Source organism: Anser anser, assembly GCF_964211835.1.
Source record: "Anser anser genome assembly, chromosome: 2".
NCBI lineage: Eukaryota > Metazoa > Chordata > Aves > Anseriformes > Anatidae > Anser > Anser anser.
Genome location: NC_139721.1, coordinates 103,237,035 through 103,257,101, shown reverse-complemented (window position 1 = coordinate 103,257,101; position 20,067 = coordinate 103,237,035). Strand labels below are relative to the sequence as shown.

Below are 20,067 nucleotides of genomic sequence, written 5' to 3'. Positions count from 1 at the left end.
CTGCTCTGGGGCTCCTGCCAACAACCTCCTCGTAAATAATGCCATCTCAAGCAGCCCCTGCAGTGTCCCCCAACCCTCTTCGCCTCCCCCCATCCCACCTCCCATGCAGCTATACTGCTGCTGATAGACCTCAGCAATCACAGGCATGCCGGACCCTGCCCCCAGTCCACGTGCTCTCATAAACACTTGATCTAAAAATCACACCTTTCTTTCTCTCTTGACCAGACTTTCCTGTGCTGCTTAGTGAGACCTCATATTATAGCTTATTTGCTCTTTGGAAATTTTCCATTTGCCTTAACTGTCTGAAAACCCATTTGGATCAAACCATCTCTTCTGCGTTTCAGCTAACGTGTTGTTCAGGTCACAGGTGTTGACGTTAGTGACTCCACGTCTCTCATCTGCCAGTGGCAAGCTCTGGCCCTAACGCAGGCTTCCTCCTTCACATAGGAAGCATCTTTCAACAGAGCACTTTCTGTAACAACTCCGTAACATCAAGTAGAGTTAACAAAGCGTACCTGAACAGACTTCCTAGAGCGTGCTGCAGGATCAGAGACATTTCCAACAGAAACAGCAGAAAGCCAGATACAAAGAATGTGATACATGAACCTTCCCATCGCATACCTCATACTTACCTTTTCATACTCCTATAAGCTGGCTGACTTCAGATTGTGCCACATACTATCTGAGAAACTCTTCTGATAGTGTTTCTACTACTATCAAGCTATTTATTGAACCGCAAGGAAACCCCTTTCAAAACCCATTTCAGATTATACTTATGAAACTCCAAAAGGTCACTCAAATGCACCAGTTTTTGAATAGGAAACTGCAAGTGTCCACCTGGGATTTAAATTTTCCTGCCCTTATGGGCAGGAGTCAGACCGGGACTGGACAGGCAGGAATTTTGTGGGAGGGATCACAAGTTGAGCTAAGGTCACCAACCCCAGGATGCTTGTATTCAAAACTTTGAAACAGGAGAGGGAGACAGCTGGGGGTTTTAGAAGAGGATCACAGCGTGGTAAGTCGCTGGCAGGACTTCACAGGGCTTGAGGAGTGAAAGGAAGGAAAAGAACCGGTTCAGGCAGAGACATTTTCAGCAGTGGGACAATGGGAAATGCTAATGAAGGACAACGGGAACTAAAAGGAACGATTAAGAGCTCCAATCCTTTTATTGGTGCATTTGACATCTGCTTAAACACTATATACGTTTGAAGCTTGACATCCAGTAGCTCTTGTATACAAACCATGGCGGTACATTAGCAAATTCACAGTGCCGAAGAAAAAGCAATTTAACACTCCAGGGTCCCAAGTGCAGAGCAGACAGCAAGGCAAGCCGGATCACTGGGAGGAACGGTGGGGATGGAGGAGAGCACAGATACCCAGAACCTGCCTCCACTAGCTCAAATTAAACAGCTAATTTCCCCAGGCACTCGCTACTGAAACAGGCATCTTCCGGAGGATGATTCACTGCATGGTTATGCTGCTGCTCTACAGAACTCCCATGAATTTATTCTTTATTCCTTGGAGGAATACAGTGCTCTACAGCCCTCGCCAGTAACTGCAGAGTGGGCCCAGGGAGCCTTGGGGGCCAGTTTTTGTGCTTACAGATGGGGAGCACGACGTCTCCCTTCCCTTTGCCATCCCTCCCTGACTACCCGTTGTGAATTGGCAAGTGGTATTCACCCCACATTCACAGCCAAGGAGTCTGTCAAGAAACAGGAAATCTTGTGTGCTGCCACACACAGCAGATACACATACACAGCAGATTTTAATTTCACTTTGATCCAATATGGACTTTTTGTATTTTGCCATGAATGCCATCGGAATAAAATCCTTCCCACTCGTACAGCATCAGGTCTGCCCAGGCAATGTCCATTACACTGGTAAAGAAGTCGCTGTGAATGCTCAGGAAGGTGTGTCCCTTTGGGTGAACAAGCACACGGTCTGCCTGCACAGATCTGCTGGCGACCCACAGGGATTTCAAATCCACTGGAGTCAGTAAGAGGCTTTTCACTGATTTTAACAGATAGAAAAGATTTAAACAAATCTCGTATGCATCTCGTATGCATTCCCATATCAAGCTCTAACTGCTCCTAAAATCTGATTTGGAAAAAAATTGCAGTCTTTCCTTCCCCATATCAAACTCTAACTGAACTATAACCAACTTCTGAATGAACATGATTGAAATAAAGGAAGACCTTTTTCCATCAGTATTGAGTGGTTCTAATTATGTATACATTCATAACACATACGCTCCCTCATTAAAAATTGCTGAAGTGATAATGTAGAAAAGACGTGATGATTGTGTGTTTGAAAGAACAACTGTGCAGACCAAAGTTTGCTGCTATATTAATAGAGCATAGGCAGATGCTGTAATTAGAAAGTAAAAGGCAAACAGAAATCGTTAATAGCTTTGTGCACTGCTTAGACTCCTCCTTAAAGTTTTTCATTAGGAAAATGACAGAGTCTTCATATGTGACACTGGGACTACTGTAAAATGCTAAACACCCATCCTCACAGGTGTGATACTCCATAATTGCATGGCTATATTTGCAAATTGCTCCATTTTTTACAGTTCTACTATAATTTTATCACTATTTTTAATGAATTTTACTATTTCCAGGAGCACATTAGTTATTTTTTCTTAATACCAGGATGCGTATTATTTTTAGGTGAGATTCATTCATATGCTGAATTAGACACACACAAATGAAGGACAATGACATGCTCTCTCCAGTACCAAAAAAAAAAAATCCACTGTGACTTGTGACAAAATACAGGAGAAAGTAGGCAGGTGATGCATTTTTTAGTGTACTGTTCCAATCTCTGCTGGAAAAAGACTTCTGTGTTGGCACAGGGCACCAGAGAAATTGAGTGAGTGAACTCAATATGGCATCTGTTAAGAGACTTACTTACTCTATGCTGGTTTGATACCAGCGTAGATTCTATTTGAAGGCAGATGATTCCCAATGTGGAAACAAACAAACAGGTACAACTACTAACTAGGGCAAAACCACAAAACATTTCAGGGCATCTGGAAGAAAAGGTCAGGACTGTGGTGGCACAAGTTCAAGAGGTGGAAAACTCATCTAAAACTTCATTCTAGGTAATGTTATATGTCTCTCATTTTCAGACATACCTAAATAGAGGAGAAAAAATCCACAGGAAGGAAAATCATGTCAAGTATTTGCAGTCCTCCAAGATCTGCTCTCAGGGACATTTCCAACTGAATTGATTGGGAGCAACCACAAGAAAGCTTGCTGCTGCTAGGTTCCTACCTGCCTGTAAGGACAGCAATGCATTGGAGCAGGGTAACATGTTGTTTTGTTCCAGTAAACAGCAGAAGGCACAGGGTATGGCCCAGGCTCTCCAGCCCACACAGAGAGCCTAGGTATCACATCTAGTCAAAGAGAATGTAATGAAACAGAAACAGCAACTGCTTGATGGCAACACTGAGCTCTAGACCTAAAGCTTTCCCGTCTGCCCCATTCCTCCTTCTGTAAGAGTGGCCTTAGGAACAGATTTTCTCTGGCTGTTCACAGTGCTGCTGGATTGTCTCAGCAAGGTCAAGACACCGCAAAATTCGCCATTTCTCGGCAGCCAGCTCCTCCTTGGATACCTGGCCCAGCAGTTTTTTGGCAAAGAGGTTCTGATCCTGCATGAAAAGACCCACAGCAGACCTTGGGGCTTGAGGGAAGTTCTCCAGACAACCACTGGTGAAACAGAAGTTGATTTTCTTTTCACGTCTCATCCCTGGTCCTCTTTCTTCAATCCAAGTCAGAGGTCTAGCGTGGAGAATCAGAGAAAGAAAAGAGTACTTATGAAAAAAATGAATCAACAGTTCTACTCTAAGCCTGTTTCTCAGTATTTACAAAAAATGCCCTAATAAATTTTTAAATTTCTGTCATTTTATGTTCAAATTAACATGTTCTTACCAACATTTCTTGTGATTATGGAGCTGAACTCCAGGTAACAGTCTTAACTCTGCCACTGCTTAATGCCATGGCTTTCAGCACACCACTTAAGCTCTCTCCATCTCTGTTTTCCCTATGCACAAGGTGTAGACAGCAGTCTCTAGCCATCTCATGGGGAACCAGGGATTTTAATTCATTCATTCATTTGTAGACTTGGCTGAAAAGTGCAGTTAAACACCCAAATATTTTGTGCATGACTTAACCACAGCTAAACTTACAAGGCCCTCAATGTCCAGTAATTCCTATAGCAAGAACACATTTTCATCACTCACACACATAATGATGATCCAGGTGCTACTGTGCAAGCACCTTAAGGGAAGTTCTCCTTAAGGGAAGTTGCCCGGGACAACTGTTTGCCTGGAGAACTCCACTCCTTTAGGATGAGCTGGGCAGTCAGCAAGTTCACTCCTGGAGACACTAGCATCTGTAATCTCTTTGAACTTTTCAACCAGTAAGCACTGAGTCAATCCTAAAGATTAAGCCAAATGATGTCAATTTTGCCTGTTTCAGCTACATAGACTCTCAGACAAATCTTTCTTAACCAAAGCACCATCCTGTCTTATGCCACGCGACAGCCATGGTCACCCAGCCAAGCAGTGGTGCTGCTGGCTACTGACTGGCACAGCTTACAGATCCCCACATGTTCCTCCCCAATCTCCCAGGCTGGCTGAGGAAAGAGAAGCCATGGAAAATGTTGTGTTGCTGCAGGGGTCTTATCAGATTCCCTGGCCCCACACCGTAAATGCTTGCAGGAGGTTTGAGGAACGGTCCTCAGCAAAAGCCACAGATAATCCCCCTTCCTGCTCTTTTCTCAACTGCCCATGCCATGCCATTACCTTTCTGCAGCTAATTCATCAGCACCCACTACTGCCTGTGTTTAGAAGATGCACACTATTTTTCTTACTCGGTTATTGATGGCCTTTCCACAATCCTTTATGGCCCACTTTAGTCTGCCATTCACAAATTATGAGGGCATCAATAGCGTGGAAGAATAAATTCTGTCTCCAAGCAATGCCCATTAAATCTTCAATATCATTAGATCAAGAAAGAAGGTCCTTGTCAGTCTACCCTGAATGCATTCCTCAGAGCACTCAGCTTAATAATTCTGTACCTCTCATCTTTTATGCTTTAGGAGCCATTTTCTATATTCATATCATTGTATCAATTATTCTTTGCTCAGCCTTAGTGCCACACACACCCCGTACAAATTAAACCTGGCCAGAAGAACCTGACTGAACAGAACTAAACTACTGTAGAGAAGGGAAAAAAAAGGACCCAAATCACAGCCTGCAAAAAATAAAAAAAAACACACAGAAGAAAATCCCCACTGGCACCTTGTGTTTCAGGAAGTCCTAAGGCTACTTGTCACTGCAGGCCATAAGAGTGCTTGAGGGCTGTGCCACTTGGTGCTTTCTGTGTTCTCATTCTCCTTCCCTGAGGTGTCTGCTGTTGATCATGGCCAGAGGAAGGCCACCGAGCCAGCTGGTTTTGCTCTGATGCAACGCGGCCACTTTTATGTCCTTATGCTACCAAACAGCCACGGAGGGTTCAGGCCACTGTTGTTTGAATCCGCTTTGTCTCAGGTAGGCTGGTGTGTAGAAACCCTTGGGCAGATACAGACAAAGACCTCCACCGTGTAGTAGTGGGGAGCCCATGATATGACCCAAAACAGGCAATGTTAAGATGGGGTCACCTCCCTGGGGTGATCTAGAGCAGATGCATGACCAGGGAGCCAGTGAACCAGAAGCATGATCACACAGACCAGACAGAATTTAATGAAAGTGACCGGAATGACAGCTTTAGATTTGTGAGCAGGAAATGCTGATTTTACTAACAGTTTTATCTTCTTCTGTGATTGGGCTTTTAGTTATTTTCCCAAAGAGAAGTTGATTCTACTTGATTGGTAACCAAAACATGTTAATTCTGAGCTACAAACTTCTACACTAAAATTAGTCTGCCCCCTCCTTTTCTTTTTTTCTTTTTTTTTTTTTTTTTACTGTGAAGATACATATGCTGCGAGACTACATATTATTTAAGCAATTACGTTGCTTAAGAAACAGGTTTGCATTTCATATCAGAAAATCATTTTTTTAATAGGGTTGCTGTTTTTTAATAGGTAATATATCCATTTTCATTACAGATTTGTATCAAAGTGCTATCTGGTCATGGATGTAATTAGTTACCTAGAAGCTTTATTTGGAAATGACAAACCCAGCATTTTTGGTAGCTAAATAAAGCCACAACTGAATTTGTTGGGCAGTTAAGAAATAAAAAGAAATTTTAACCAAACACTAACAAACCACTTTTTATGCTGACTTCACAAAGCAAGCACTATCTGCGGTGAAGAAACCACACTGGCATTTCACAGTTATTTTGTCTTACCAGATTTTAGACCAGTAGAGCTTTCACAGCTACGTTTTATTCACAGATTGAAATAGGTGAATTTATGCTTCTCTGACTCCCCGTTTCCTCAAATGTCGATTAGCCTCACTGGTTGGACTGTACTAACTGAATAAACTAAAATGAAGAAAACGCTCTTTATACCTGCAGAAGAATTAAACTGGTTTCATGCTTGAAAGCATTCTAGGTCCACTCAGCTTAATATTTCATGCAGCAATTGCTGCAGAAAGCATGTTTTACATGGTGTTTTTTTCTGGGATGTTTAGCTGGAAATTATTTTATTAGACTTTATACGCTTTAATCTCAGTACAAACAAAATTTCAAATGGTTACTGTCAAAATAGGTATTCAGAAAATGTCTTCCATTTCTTTTAAACATCTTTGGAAATACCAGTAATTTTTCTTTACCAAGCAATCAAAAAGGGCTGCTTTATCTCGGATGAGAACTAGACCCTAGTCCTAGCTAACATCGGAACAGACGTTGCCAAGATCATTATCTCTCCAGCTTGCACTAAAAAATCCATTTTTGACATTTACTGAATCCAGGCTCTGTAATACCAGGACAAGAACTGCAGCCGTGCTGTCAGCAGAGGTTTGTCTTTTCCTGGATTGCTCAACATTTTATCACTGTCTGCTCAACTGCCTTGGAAACACAACAGAGGCAGAGGTCATCTCTCAGATAGCTGGGCATTGAGGCATTGATGAAACTAACACACACCTCCAAAATCCACCCTGAGACAGATCAGCAGCCAGTGCAGGCTCTGCAGCGGGGTCAGACCATAGCCTTTGCACAAATCCCTGCTTAACAAGCAGAATGCAGGCTGCCACGCTCTGCACCTGCTGTATTTTCCAAGGCAGAAAGTAGGCTGAATTAACCTGATTTCTCAAGGTTGGTGCATTTACATCTATCAAAAAAAGGGTGGGCTAGCACTCAGGAAAGGTGCAGACCATTCCCATCCCTTAGCAAAATACAATCTGAGCACACGAAAGCTCTGACAATGCCATCATTACTGCCGGGCTATGACTTCACTTGATGGAGAGTGGGCCAAATTCCCTACTGCTCTAACTCCACTGACGTCAATGGGGGAAGGTCAGCAGGAAATACGGCCTAGCGGCCGAACAGCACACGAGAATGCTATGTAACTTTCCATCCGGCGTAAATTATCCCAGAGGCATAAAACTGACTGTCCCAGAGGTCATTAAAACACTAATGGTGGCAAAACACTTACTGACCCACATGCATAGGTGGCAGTGGGCTAAGAAAAGCAGGTAGCTGTCAGCTGTGTAAACCAGGAAAAATCCAAAAACGGTTCTGCACCCAGCAAATATCGACATGGCAGCTGAGGACTACCTAGGAGCCAGGCCGGCCAGGGAAATGTTTAAGCCACACACTAGTTCCACCTGCTGGAATTAGTTCAAAATCTCACTCTATACAGAGCTTTACAGCTACTCCTGTTACTGGCAAATTGCTAAGCGGGTAAACAGGGCTGGTATATGGAGCTCTGTCCTCTCATAACTACATTTAGGAGGAACTGAAAATGATTTTTTATTTAAGAGAAAGAAAGATCACTAAGACAAGATGCTAATCCCAAAATAAACTGAAAAAGGCTTTGCAGGAGCTCAGACCTGCAGTGAGACAAACAGTCCAAATAAGCCCTGATTTTTCCCTCCCCAAATATCTAGTTCTTCAGGTCATTATTTTTTCTTAACCAAAAACTTACCTAAAATTCTTGTAGAAGTCAGCATTCATCTTGGTTAGTATTTGTTGGATTTTTAAGTGTTTGATTCTACGTATGTGCAACCAAAAAGGAGTAATTTATTATGAACAGAGACAGGCCAGAATATTTTTCCGTGGGGTCATCCCTGCTCTCCCTAGTCTTCTCATATGTCTATAAGGACAGAGCACACTGTATGGAAAAGCTTCGCTATACCTTTTAATGTCAGACAATTCTCACGCTGCAGCTCTATCACGCTTCAAACTACTTCAACTTCAGCTTACCTGAGAGGAGATGACCTCCATGAGGATAGCTCACAATTACCAAAATGGAGAGTTTCCATCAAAATACAACACCATACTGTGGACTGGGTTGAGTACTCAAAACACAGAATGGAACACTGATGACTTACTTCATGCTCATAAAATATTTAAAAGTATATTTTATAGCAAGGCTATTAAAATGTACTAGTTTATAGCAAGGTTATTGTTACCATATAATAAAGAGGAGATCTAACTCGTTAAAAAATGTATAATCAAAAGAGTTTTCTGTAAGAAAGTCATATTGCAACGGCTAGACAAAATTACAAGTAATTCTAGCTGCTGGATTCATGTACTCACAGTCTGACAGACTAGTGCAACAAAAGCAAAAGGACATGATATGGGAAACAGACTGATGCCCTGCTCAGGAAAAATCAAGGAATCTTCAGGACTACAGATTAGACATTAGTCAAGAAGAAACATATTCTGGCCTTTCTGTAGTTCATTATAGTTTTGCCCCAAATGTGTCATTTTCTCTTAATCTTCAGCTAGTACAACATAACAGTGTAAGCATTATAGTGCTATAAGCTAAGTATTACGACTAGTGCATTTTATGTTCAAACAGTCATATGCTTTCAACCTTTCAAGAAGGGTTAGCTTTCAACATACAACAAGAATGTCTGATGCAAAACAAAAGACATCCTACCTCTGAATACCTTTTCTGGTGAAATATATTATGGGCCCATTCCTACATTCAGGCATCAGGAAAGAACTTTTAAAACCTTCTTGTGCTCTTCCACAGACATTGTTTGGTGGTGGCTCTTTTCTACCATGATTACTAGAGGAAACACTTTCATGTCTTATGTATACCTTCATGCTAGTATTAACCTACTTTACTTCTACAAGAGGAAAAAATGATGCCGAACTCCTGCAGATGATACCTGAACAGGCTGGCTCACCTGCTGCCATGGTCATTACTCACTTCTTGTTTGCTGTCTGAAAATGAACAGTCATTCGGGAATAATTCGTATCCTTCTGCTCTTCCCTGGTGGCAGAAGTAACAGTGAGGTCTCCAAAGAGGTCAATCAGCCAAGTCAATCGGGCAATTCCACTGAAAGCTGGGAATCCTGCTTTCTTTTCATCAAGGACACTACCTGTTACAACAGCAATAGAAAGGCTTAAGAAATGGAAAAGAATAATGCACTCTGCATAGGAAAGGCTGAAGAACCTACTGTGTTGCAGGTTTAGAGACCAGGGTGTAGGAAGGCCATCAGTGGATGGACTGAGCAGGCAATCAACAAACATGGTCAGCCTTGAAATGGATCAAGTTGGCAAGCTATGACAGAGACGGCTGCACAAAGAACATACACAACAAGCCCCTCAGGACATACTGAGGGCAGGAGGGTGTCTGTGGATTCACAAGGCAACATAGTAGGGAGAAAAAAAATGCTCAAAAACCTCTCCCATTTCTTCTGCAGCGAAACATGATTGTGAAAGACTAAATGTCCCCATTGGAAATTGGGACACTTCCTCAGAGCTCATATTGGTATTAAAATGAAGGAACTGGTCACCACCACCAAAGCACAGGAGAGATGTAGAAATACTACTCCCTCCACCATACCAAGTACAGGCGTGTTTTCTTCACCAGTCATAGCAGAAAGATTAGCATACAACTCATTGACGACACTTATTAAGGCAAAGGTGTTTTCTAGACAGTTCTGTAATTTCATGGAAACATACAGAACCGATACTTATGTGTCTAGTCAGTTTATAGATGGACTGTTATCTAAAAGGTCCGCAAAAAGCCTGGAAGGGCTGGTATCCCCATGGAGCAAGCAGACAAATGTGGTTGAACCTCAGTCTCCTCAGCTACTGACCTGTGAAATGCAATGTTCCTTTCACTAGGTCTTTCCCAGCCACTTCCTTTTTCAGCTTCTTGTACTCTTCAGTCAGAAGTTCAATGTGCTCCACATGAAGAACTTTATCTACCATTAAAAAAAGGAAAAAATCAGTCCAGATTAAATAAGAGCTTTCTGTGTGAATCAAAGGCACATCTAAGCAGTAAAGGCTTCACCATCCACCAGTGGGAGTTCACTTCAAAATGCTTACACATATGATTGGCAAAATGATGTTAGGAGGAAAAGCAAACACAGGCCCTGTGCTAAGGCATGAGTTCATGTTTTTCAGGAGATAATAAATGCAGTGACTACAGTAACAGTAATGACTATGTTTAATGGAAACAGTGCAATGAAACCAAATACGCAACTAAAGCTGAAACATTAGTATTCAAAGTAAAAGATGAATGAATTCTTGGCCTCTTTCCCCTCATACCTCCCTATTCTGCATTTTTCTTCCCAGAATAGTAGGAAAGAAGAAGAAAAAAAAAACCATAGCACAATACTTAGATCCAGATTGTAACAATATCTTAAGGAGTACCTCCTCCATTGCAATTAATTGGGCTACTCTGGAATAAAGGATATCCAATATGCATTGAATCTGGCCCTCATTCACCCTGTGTTTTTCTGGAAGGTTTCCAGAAGAGTCAATTTAGGTTGCTGACAGTTGCTGCTTCTGCTTCAAGAGAAGAGACATAAATTCTGCTCAATGGAAAGCCATTTGGCTGGCGACAAGGCAGTAAGTGGTGTTGGTGTAGGGAAAGAGCAAAGCAGAAATCCTATACCTCCGGTGTTTTAGGACAAAAGTCACAAAGGAAATTTTTAAGCAGCAGTGGTATAAATAGTGCAGCTTGTCCAAATGATTTGCACTCTGCTCCTGTCCAGCACTGTTCTTTTTCTTGCAGTCCCATACATCCCCACTTACTGGCCTCAGCCGAACTGCCAGCTTCTCACCCTTGGTACTGCAGAGATGGGACCATATGCTTTCCACAATTAAAAAGATCTTGCTTGGGGATAAGCTTTCTTTCAAACAGAGACGCCTTGCTGGGCCACAATAACATAAGCATCTGTGTGCAACCAGCACGTCACAAACACTGGAAGATAGGGGAGCTGTTTCCAGCTTTATTTACAGGGAGAGAAAGGACAGGGAGGTGTCGAGTTCAACGGCTACGTTCATTAAGTGCTTTACTATCACTGTGACATAACTTCTCTTTAACAACATTATTAGTGCCAGAAGCTGAGACCCTTAGTGAGGGTAGACATATTTTACTCTTCGCCTTGACATTTCTGTATTTATTTCCCCATTGGCACACGTCTTAAATCCTAGATTGACACATCTCTGAGATAGGCATACTCTCTTGCATATCATGACTAATAGTAGACTGGAAAGTCCTGCCTTTGCGATTGATGCCTTTGGTGCTACCCAACAGGTAATGCTCTTTACAGCCTTGAGATCAAATGCCGTTACCTTTCTGCTCAGCCATCTCCCAGAGTTCATGGGCCGCCTTTGCAGACAAAGCCATGGGGTACTCAACGAGGACATGTTTCCCAGCTTCTAAAAACATTCTGAAAGGGATACAAGATCAGTCTTTAAAAAGTATACTATCATAATCATTTCTCTCCACTGTGCTAGCTGCTTCTCATTCCCACAGTCAGCAAAACATGTAGTGACAGAAATAAATCTCAACTCTCCTGGCAAGGATGGTGTGGTGGCTTAAAAACCAGGAGAGTTGGAGTTCAATTCTGCTTCTTCCACAGAATTCCCTCACTCACCTACAGCAAATTGCTAAAATGCTGAAGCATTGAGCGCTGCAGTTTAAACTCCCAGACATTTGAGTGTCTGGAGGGGCTACTGGAGTGCCCTTCCGCTACATAATCTGTGAGGAAAGGCTTTGAATCTTGTTTTAAGATACCTATACATCAAACACAGACCCATAGGTATGTGGCTGGAATTACTAGGGAAACTAATGGATCTTAAATCTGACTCTATTCCAGGGCTTATGTGTTACTCTAGGGAAGTCACCATCATTTATTTCAGGCTTCTAGTCTGCCAGTCTCTCCTCAGGTATCCACACCCTTTCCTGCAACAGCATTACACAGCTCCTTTACACTTCTAAAATAATGTGGAAGGTGGGGACAAGGGAAAGCAGCAGGTTAAGCAACTCAAAATACCTGATGGTTTCTTCGTGGCTTCTGTTCTCTGTACTGATGAAGGCTGCATGGATCTCCCTGCTTCTCAGAGCATCTTCCAGGCTAATCTGCTTGGCTTCATTAATACTGCCAAAACTTCTCCTGTGTATTTAGCATAAATAAAACCAGAGCATAAGTATTTCAGTCCATTCTTCCCAACTGCATGTTGTGAAGCAGCACTTAGAAATTGTTGCCATGGACCTCTGTCCTACTGAGCTAAACCAAAGCAGAACAAAGGAAGCTTGTGATCCAGAAAGAGCAAAGCACTTACAGTCAGAAGTGGAGCACACAAAAGAACAAACAGATGGGTCAGGGTGTAGGTGGTAGCATCAGAACAGAAACCATCCAGCTGTTGAAGAGCAAAGTGGGTTTTTTTAGAAGCGTTGTAATAAAAGAGCAGTTTTTAAAACAGTAACTTGAAAGAGGACAGTGCACCTGTAGGAGAACTTCTCCCCAGCGAGTTGCACAACATGGACAAAAGCACCTGAGTTGGCAGTGCCACATGCAATGACAACCAGCACAGAGAAGCAGCAGAGTGACAAAGCAGATGCTTGGCTATGATGGCTCATGGTCTGCAACACACACATCGTGTCAGTGCTAAAGGGAAGGTTCTCTTGGCCAAAACCCTGGGCGCATCTCCACTTGAAAATGAAACACACACCTGCCCTTTTCATTAACAAAGACTGAAGCAGACAGAGCAGACAGCTTGATAGTGTTATGACAGAGGGGATGAGGGCATGCCACAAGCAGGACTTGAGAAGAAAGACAGGCAATGTCTGCATTTGATTGGAATGCAAAGAGCAAGGCAGTATATCCAAGCAAGCTGCCTGTGAACTGTGTATTTTGACAGCACTGTTTCTCAGCAGAAGTAGTGGAAACCCTATCTTTAATGTTATTCAATGCTGGCTGTAGCACTAGCAAAGGCATCAGGGAACCAAAAGAGTATCTGGCAGGGAGATAAATTGGATGACCTAACGGGTTCTTTCAGTCTCAAACAACTCTGACTGCATGACTTAAATATAGCTGGAAAAAATACATGCATGGTCTGAGATCTATACATGTACCACTTAACTATTTAAAACCTTTATGCTTTGGTGTTACGGGGCAGATGGTCTGGCAGAAATACCTCAGAGGGAGATATATGCATAACAGTCCCATTAAATTTCTATTGCTCCAAGCTATAAAGAAAAAAAAATAACATTGCTCTCTGACAAGCAACCTTACTGTAAATACTAAATTATAGTATTTAAAGATTTCTACAGTTTCAGTATCTGGTTTAAAAAAAAAAAAAAAAAAGAATTTTATGATGAAGTTGCAGTGTGAGGACCTTTGCAATAAATATTTTTATGAAACTTTTTATTTTTAAAACTTTGTAAATCTTATGTTTTTTAAACATTTTTATAGTTGTATACAGACATCAGCTCACCAGTTTGTATATTTTAAGTCTGTACATCCTGAACCTACAGAAAATTTCAGCCAGACAGAACTGCACTTCTTTTCATCACATAGATCCTGCAGCGAGAAGGTCTCAGTTTTTATTTTAGAGTCATTGCTGCAAGGTGTCTCTCTAAGGTAGCCTGTTTGTTCTCTCCTGCAAAGCCTTCTGTACTCATTTCCTCGCTGCCACTCAGAATGAGAGACACATTTGCATAAACTTTCCCTTTGCAGACAGCCCTCACCGTAAGAGAAATAGAAAACTTCCACTATTCATTCCCTGCCTCCATCACATTAGTCCTCCATATGGAACGGCACACGCACCAGAAGAAAGAAATATCACAATATACATATTACACATCCTAAGAGGAAATTTCTAACCTGGATACAAATCCAAGGAGTTTCAGATGCTCAGAAGGGCTGGAAGGCATCGGATTCATCAAGTCTCGGATCCGTGCTAAGCCAGCAATTCCAACTCCAACCACCACAGTCCCAAACATTTTGTTAATCTGACAAAAAAAAAAAAAAAGAAAAGTATTTTACCAGGGAGAGGAACAGCTGGGAGGGGAGTTGGGAGGATGGATTATTCTTTAACCCCACTTTCATACAGCCAAATCTTATTCAGATGTCAGCAAGTAGCTAAAAGAGATGCGATGCTATAGGTTACTGAGCTCACTCAAATCCCATTGAAATGTGGTCAAGTGGTTCAGCATGTCGTAAGACCAGTCTTGAGACTTGTATTTAACAGCTAGTGTATCACAACCCTGGCACAAAGTCCTTCCTTTCCGTGGATGGAAGGCAGGCTTCAAAAGTGAGACATTTTTCTATTTATAACATAGCTTCCATGCTGGAAAGAAGCCAAAAGGTTCTGCAAACCCAGCAGAGTTTTATATAAAGCCTGATGACTTCCTGAGCATCTGCAACACAGCCTGCTCTGGGCTGCCATAGGGCCATTAACAGTGCACATCAGCGCAGCCAAAATACTTTAAGACAGGAAGCAAAGAACATCTTTCCCCCCGCAGTGTAACCGCTGGCATGTCATACAGTGTCAAGATGGAACCAACCATCTGATAATTTGGTCAAGATGCTTGCTTGACATTTCCATGCACAAAGAAAGCTCTATGATCTCCTTAATGACAAGCAGGCATGTCCTAAAGATTTACCTCTCCCAAATGCACAACCCTGCTGCAGTTGCATCATAGGTAGGATGAGCCAGCCAGCACACTCATGGACAGGCCACTGGTAATAAACTCTCCTGTTTTCTGATTTGCATTGATATGTTGAAGCACTAGGCAACTGGTGTAATCTTTCAAACCTCAAATAAAGCACTGTTCCACCACCCCAAGGACTAGCAATGCTTTGTAAAGTAACTTTAAGATTTACAGGAGAACAGCCTAAAACCAAGCCAAGTCAGCTTCTCTGCATTTTTGTTAGCTCCATCCTACCGCAGCTTCCTTTCATACTCTGTTTCTTCTCTTTCGGTGTTCTTCCTGCTGCTGCCAACCCCTTCACTTTCAATCACTTCCACTACCTGTGATGAATAGGCTACTGAGTTCACCCACATCCCATCGAAACGTGGTCTAATGGTTCAGCATGTCGTAAGGCTCGTCTTCAGACCTATATTTAACAGGTAGTATATCACAGCCCCAGCACAAAGTTCTTTCCCTCACAGCAAAAACTTCTTCCTAATATCTACTCATCAGTTTCCTGTGTTACCTTTTGCTGTTTCACCACTCAAACCCTTTTGAGACTTAAATGGACAGCTCCACTCCTCCCTGTGCCCCTTGTCTGATGGGTCACAGTGCAGCAGCGCAGCCCTGAATAACTGTTCTGCCAGTGCTACAAAGTTGACAGCTGCTAAGAAACTACATCAACTGGCACAAAGAAAATAAATAAATAAAAGAAAACCCCTATCCAATCACATGTCATATCTGGATTTTGGTTTTCTTTAAGCTTCTGCCTCCATATATATATATATTCCTGTCACTGCTGAACTCTCCTTTCTTCATACGTGCCGGGAGTGTACAAATGACATGTTTAATATAAAGAAGAGCTCTCCAGGAGGATTAGAGTGGCATGTTTTTACCAAATATATGACATATAAAATGACTGCATTTATAAAATGAAAGAGGAAAGAGAGATGTACAGGGTTCTGAGAGAGAGAAAGAGAAATGGAGGGCAGCAGGATAGCTTAACCCCATAACCCATTTTCAGTTCCACACACACACAGAACTCTGGGCTGGCTTCTCAGCTACATCCACTTTTCTCTTCAACCCATTCAGCTCAGACTTGCAGGATGATCTCAGCTAGGAGGAACCCCTGGAGGTCGCCTGACTCAAACCCCTCCAGCTGCATCTGGGACATGCTGAGCTCTGATCGAACCCAGGGACTGAAATCCAGCAGCTTCCCAGGGCCCCTCCTGCAGTGTTTGACAACCCTCACAGCAAAAACTTCCTAATATCTACTCAAGAGTTTCCTGTGTTGCCTTTTGCCATTTTACTGCTCATCTCCCAAAAACATGTGGCTCCGTCTCCTCTACACTGCACTACAGACAGAGTCAGCTTGCCCACCATCATCTGCAAGGCACTTTCTGGCTAGCATTCCTGCCAGGCAGTCCCCAGCCTGAACTGGCGCACAGGGTTATTCTATCCCAAACCCGGAGAACCTCTGCATTTGTCTTTTACTCAACTTCACGATGTTTCTGTTTGCCATTTCTCCAGCATGCCCAGGCCCCTCTAACTAGCAGCTCTGCCCTCTGTTGTTTCGACCACGCCTTATTTTGATTTTTTTTCACAGATTTGCTGAAGCTGAACTGCATCCCATCATACAGGTGGTTAGTAACAGCATTTCACAATTTTGGCTGTTATATCAATCCTTGTGGGATGACACTAAGTGACTGTGCAAATTCGAAGGCTGTTGCTTGAACCTTGTGTCAGCGCTCATAAATCTTTAAGCCAGTTTTCCACCCACCTTATAGCTCGCTCAGTTCACATCTCACCAAACGGGTCATAAGGCTACTACTAAAGGAGACCACACACCAAGGGCCTCGCTAGTCAAGCCTAAAACCATTCACTGTTTTCTTCTTGTCGACAGCACCAGTCTTTCTCATCATGGGAGGCAACTGGATTGATCAGGCACAATTTGCCTTCTGCAAATCCAATACTGACCATTTACGAATAACTTGTACGTGCTTGGAGATGGCTTCCAAGTGAATTTGCTGCACTGTCTTCCCAGGGGCTGGGGTGAGGGTGACTAGCCCACAGTTCCCAGGACACTCGCTCTTTCCTTCCTTGGAAATGAGAGCAATACTTGCCCTTTTCCAGCCACCAGGAACCAGGAACCTCCCCTGATCACCAAGTAGCCTTGCAGTGACACCCGGTACTTGGGACAGGTGTACCAATTGCCTGAAGAGCCACATCCCTGCTTGTCTCTGCTGTGGGTAATGCTACATTCCCACAGGCTCTGTTAGTAGACTCAGAAACCTGGCAGGCCTGAGGACAGGCCTTACTAGTGAAAGACAAAGCAAAAAAGGCACTGAGCGCCTTCCATTTTTGTTTGCCCCTGATCCAGTGGAGCAGCAGACCCACAGAAGCCCTCCCTGTTGCTGGCTTCAGCTCCAGCTGAGCTTGGCCTTTCCCAGCTTTGTCCCTGCAAGCTTAGGCACTGTCTCGGTGCCCCCCTAGATACTCCCTCCCAGCTTCTGCCTCCATGCACTTTGGCTTTGTGTCTGAGGTCAGTCAGGAGATGATCCATGCCAGTGCTGAGCCACACTTGGCTTTGCTCTCAGCACACAGGGCCTCTCGGTCCTCCAGGGCAGTCTCCCACAGGATGTCATCAAGCAGATCCACCAAAAGGACAAAACTGCTCTTCTGAAGCGTATGGTTGTAATTCCTTAAAAGTTTGATTCATAAAGGGCTCCAGTGTAGGTCAGGACCCACTTAACAGTGGCTTAGAAGCAGTCCAGCTGGAGAACAGCTAATCAGGGACTTATTTTAAGTTCACAAATTTCAAGGTTACTGGAGTCTTAAGCTGTTAATATTTGCCTACTGCCCTGAGCAGGACTGGGGGTGGGAATCGCACGGCAGATAGATCCCCCCTGAAGCTCCTACAGCCATCTTGTTTCCAAGAATTGCTTTTTTTTTCTGGTGAGCCACTTCACCCATGTGCAGCAGCTCAGGGGGCTGACTATTTTCTGCCGCTGCCACAAAGAACATTTTGCAGACCATCAACGTTTTTTGCTTCTCCTTTGAAAAGGTTTTCTACTTTCATCCAATGCCTAACTTCTGACCTCCCAAAAAGTCAAATTTAAGAGAAAATGATTTCAACCCAGGAACAAAAACTGTTACTATGCAACCTGTTGCCACAGCAACCAGCCACTTGGCCCAGGTCACAGGCTCATCAAGGTTTTGCAGGTTAATACAGCATTCACACAGAAAGAGACATTGACTAAATGTGCATTGCAGAGCTTTGCTTATGTATGCAGCTGAGAAAAAATCACCATGTCTGCATCCCTGCTGCTGCTTTTTATTACCCTCCGTTTGCTCCCACAACAAATGGTGAAACTGCTCAGTGAGGAAGGTAAATTAGATGTTTTGGGGAACTGCCAGGAACCAGAAGAGAGAATAAAGAATATTCATCTAAGAGTCCAGGTGAATAAATGAAAATTTACTCCTTATTTCAAACATTTACCCTAGGATAACAGCTGCAGTTATCTTTCAATTACAAAAATGATGAAAGGGGAAACCCAAACCACAAACTGCTGTGCCTACCTTCCACGCCTTCTTAAAACCCATGACCTCAGTTAAAGCTCTGACAAAAAGATTTCAAGGCTGCTGAACCTTGGCTCCTGTAGGCTTAGAAAAAAATATCCAAAAAGTGATATAACAGTGTATCAGCCAGCACCCAAAAGCATTTTTCTCTACCCTCGCCCCTCCTAACAGTCTGTATGAAAGCAAAGGGGCTGGTGAGAAGATTAGGAAGGGATGTTCTTCGTGCTCACTGCTTGCGATTGAAGAGTGCCCCTCACCACCCAGTGGCAGCCACCTTGGCCTGGTCGCAGGCTGCCCTGCCAGCACCCACAAAGGGTCCTCTCTGAACCAGGGGCACGGTGGCTGCAGACTGGTCCAGGAGCCCTGCATGACACAGAAGTTGAGCCAAGAAAAGCATCTAGCTGAAGAGGCTCATTTATGCCACACATAAATCGTCAGCCCATCACCACCCTGCTTTCTGTGGAGCTTTCTGTGCTTGCACCGCTTGTTTCCTCCATTGGATAGATCTAGACAGCTCTGTAGCAAAATGTGCCCTATACCTAAGTATTCTTGGAAAATTTAGCAGTAAAACAGGAATATTCAGCAGCAAAACAGGCAATGGAGTTTGCCCAAAGGGATCAGTCGCAGAGCAAATTCCTCCCCTGTGCAATCACAGCAGGACTTCAGCCCTTACATCTCAAAGAACTTGCTAACACACACAAAGAAGAAAGCTTTAGGGAAGTGAGACCTTACCTCCATGTTGTGCAACATCACTAAAGCTATGCAAAGCCAGTGCAGAGGCAAGATAACAGCCAGAACTTAAGAATTATCTCCATATTTATTAAATATTTTTCATGCCATGTCTAGACATTACAGGATGGGGACAGGTACCATGACATATTGAGTATTTCAGTAAAGCCTTACACGTTCTTCCAGAAGTTTTCCAAAAGGTATGAATGAGTGAATCACATCAGAAATCAAAACATTTTGCTTTCAGTGTCACCTGCAGTACTAATATCACCTTAATATTGATGTGGGAGGCTTTCCTGGAACAATTCCAGTCTGATCTTTTTAAGTGTGCCATTTCAAATGACTACCACACTACTGCCACACATATCTTAAGAGAAGCAGAAACCTCGCATACAAGTACTTAATCTGAAAATACTACTTTCAAGGTTAATTCAATTTTGCATGTTCAACAGTTGAATCATTTGATTTCCACAGTTATTCTTTGGGAATTTTCACTCTCTCCAGTGTCCCCTTCTATAGGCGGTCATATCTTTGCTTACATTAAACCTTTAACTCTCTAGAGCCAGAGCATCGACAAGTTATCACGTCCCTCCTACCAATTACAAACACAGAATACAATCGCCAGTGATGTGCAGCCAGCTCCCACTCCTGCTAAGAGTAAAGGGAGAATTCATGCACACAGACGCCAGCAACTGGGGAGACTGG

At 43.1% G+C, this 20,067-nt stretch overlaps 1 protein-coding gene across 2 annotated transcripts in view; it reads right to left on the bottom strand.

Annotated features, from left to right (window-relative positions):
* Nucleotides 1–1,147: 1,147 nt before the first annotated feature.
* BLVRA (biliverdin reductase A) overlaps nt 1,148–20,067 on the bottom strand; it is a 32,234-nt gene continuing 13,314 nt past the window's right edge. For both annotated transcript variants that reach the window (XM_083823123.1, XM_083823124.1), the window contains exons 2-7: nt 14,246–14,373; nt 12,413–12,532; nt 11,709–11,806; nt 10,223–10,330; nt 9,328–9,499; nt 1,148–3,782 (exon numbers count right to left, since the gene is read on the bottom strand). In XM_083823123.1, the coding sequence (XP_083679249.1) occupies nt 3,509–3,782; nt 9,328–9,499; nt 10,223–10,330; nt 11,709–11,806; nt 12,413–12,532; nt 14,246–14,373 (900 nt within the window). In that variant the 3' untranslated portion in view covers nt 1,148–3,508. The remainder of the gene's footprint in view (nt 3,783–9,327; nt 9,500–10,222; nt 10,331–11,708; nt 11,807–12,412; nt 12,533–14,245; nt 14,374–20,067) is intronic.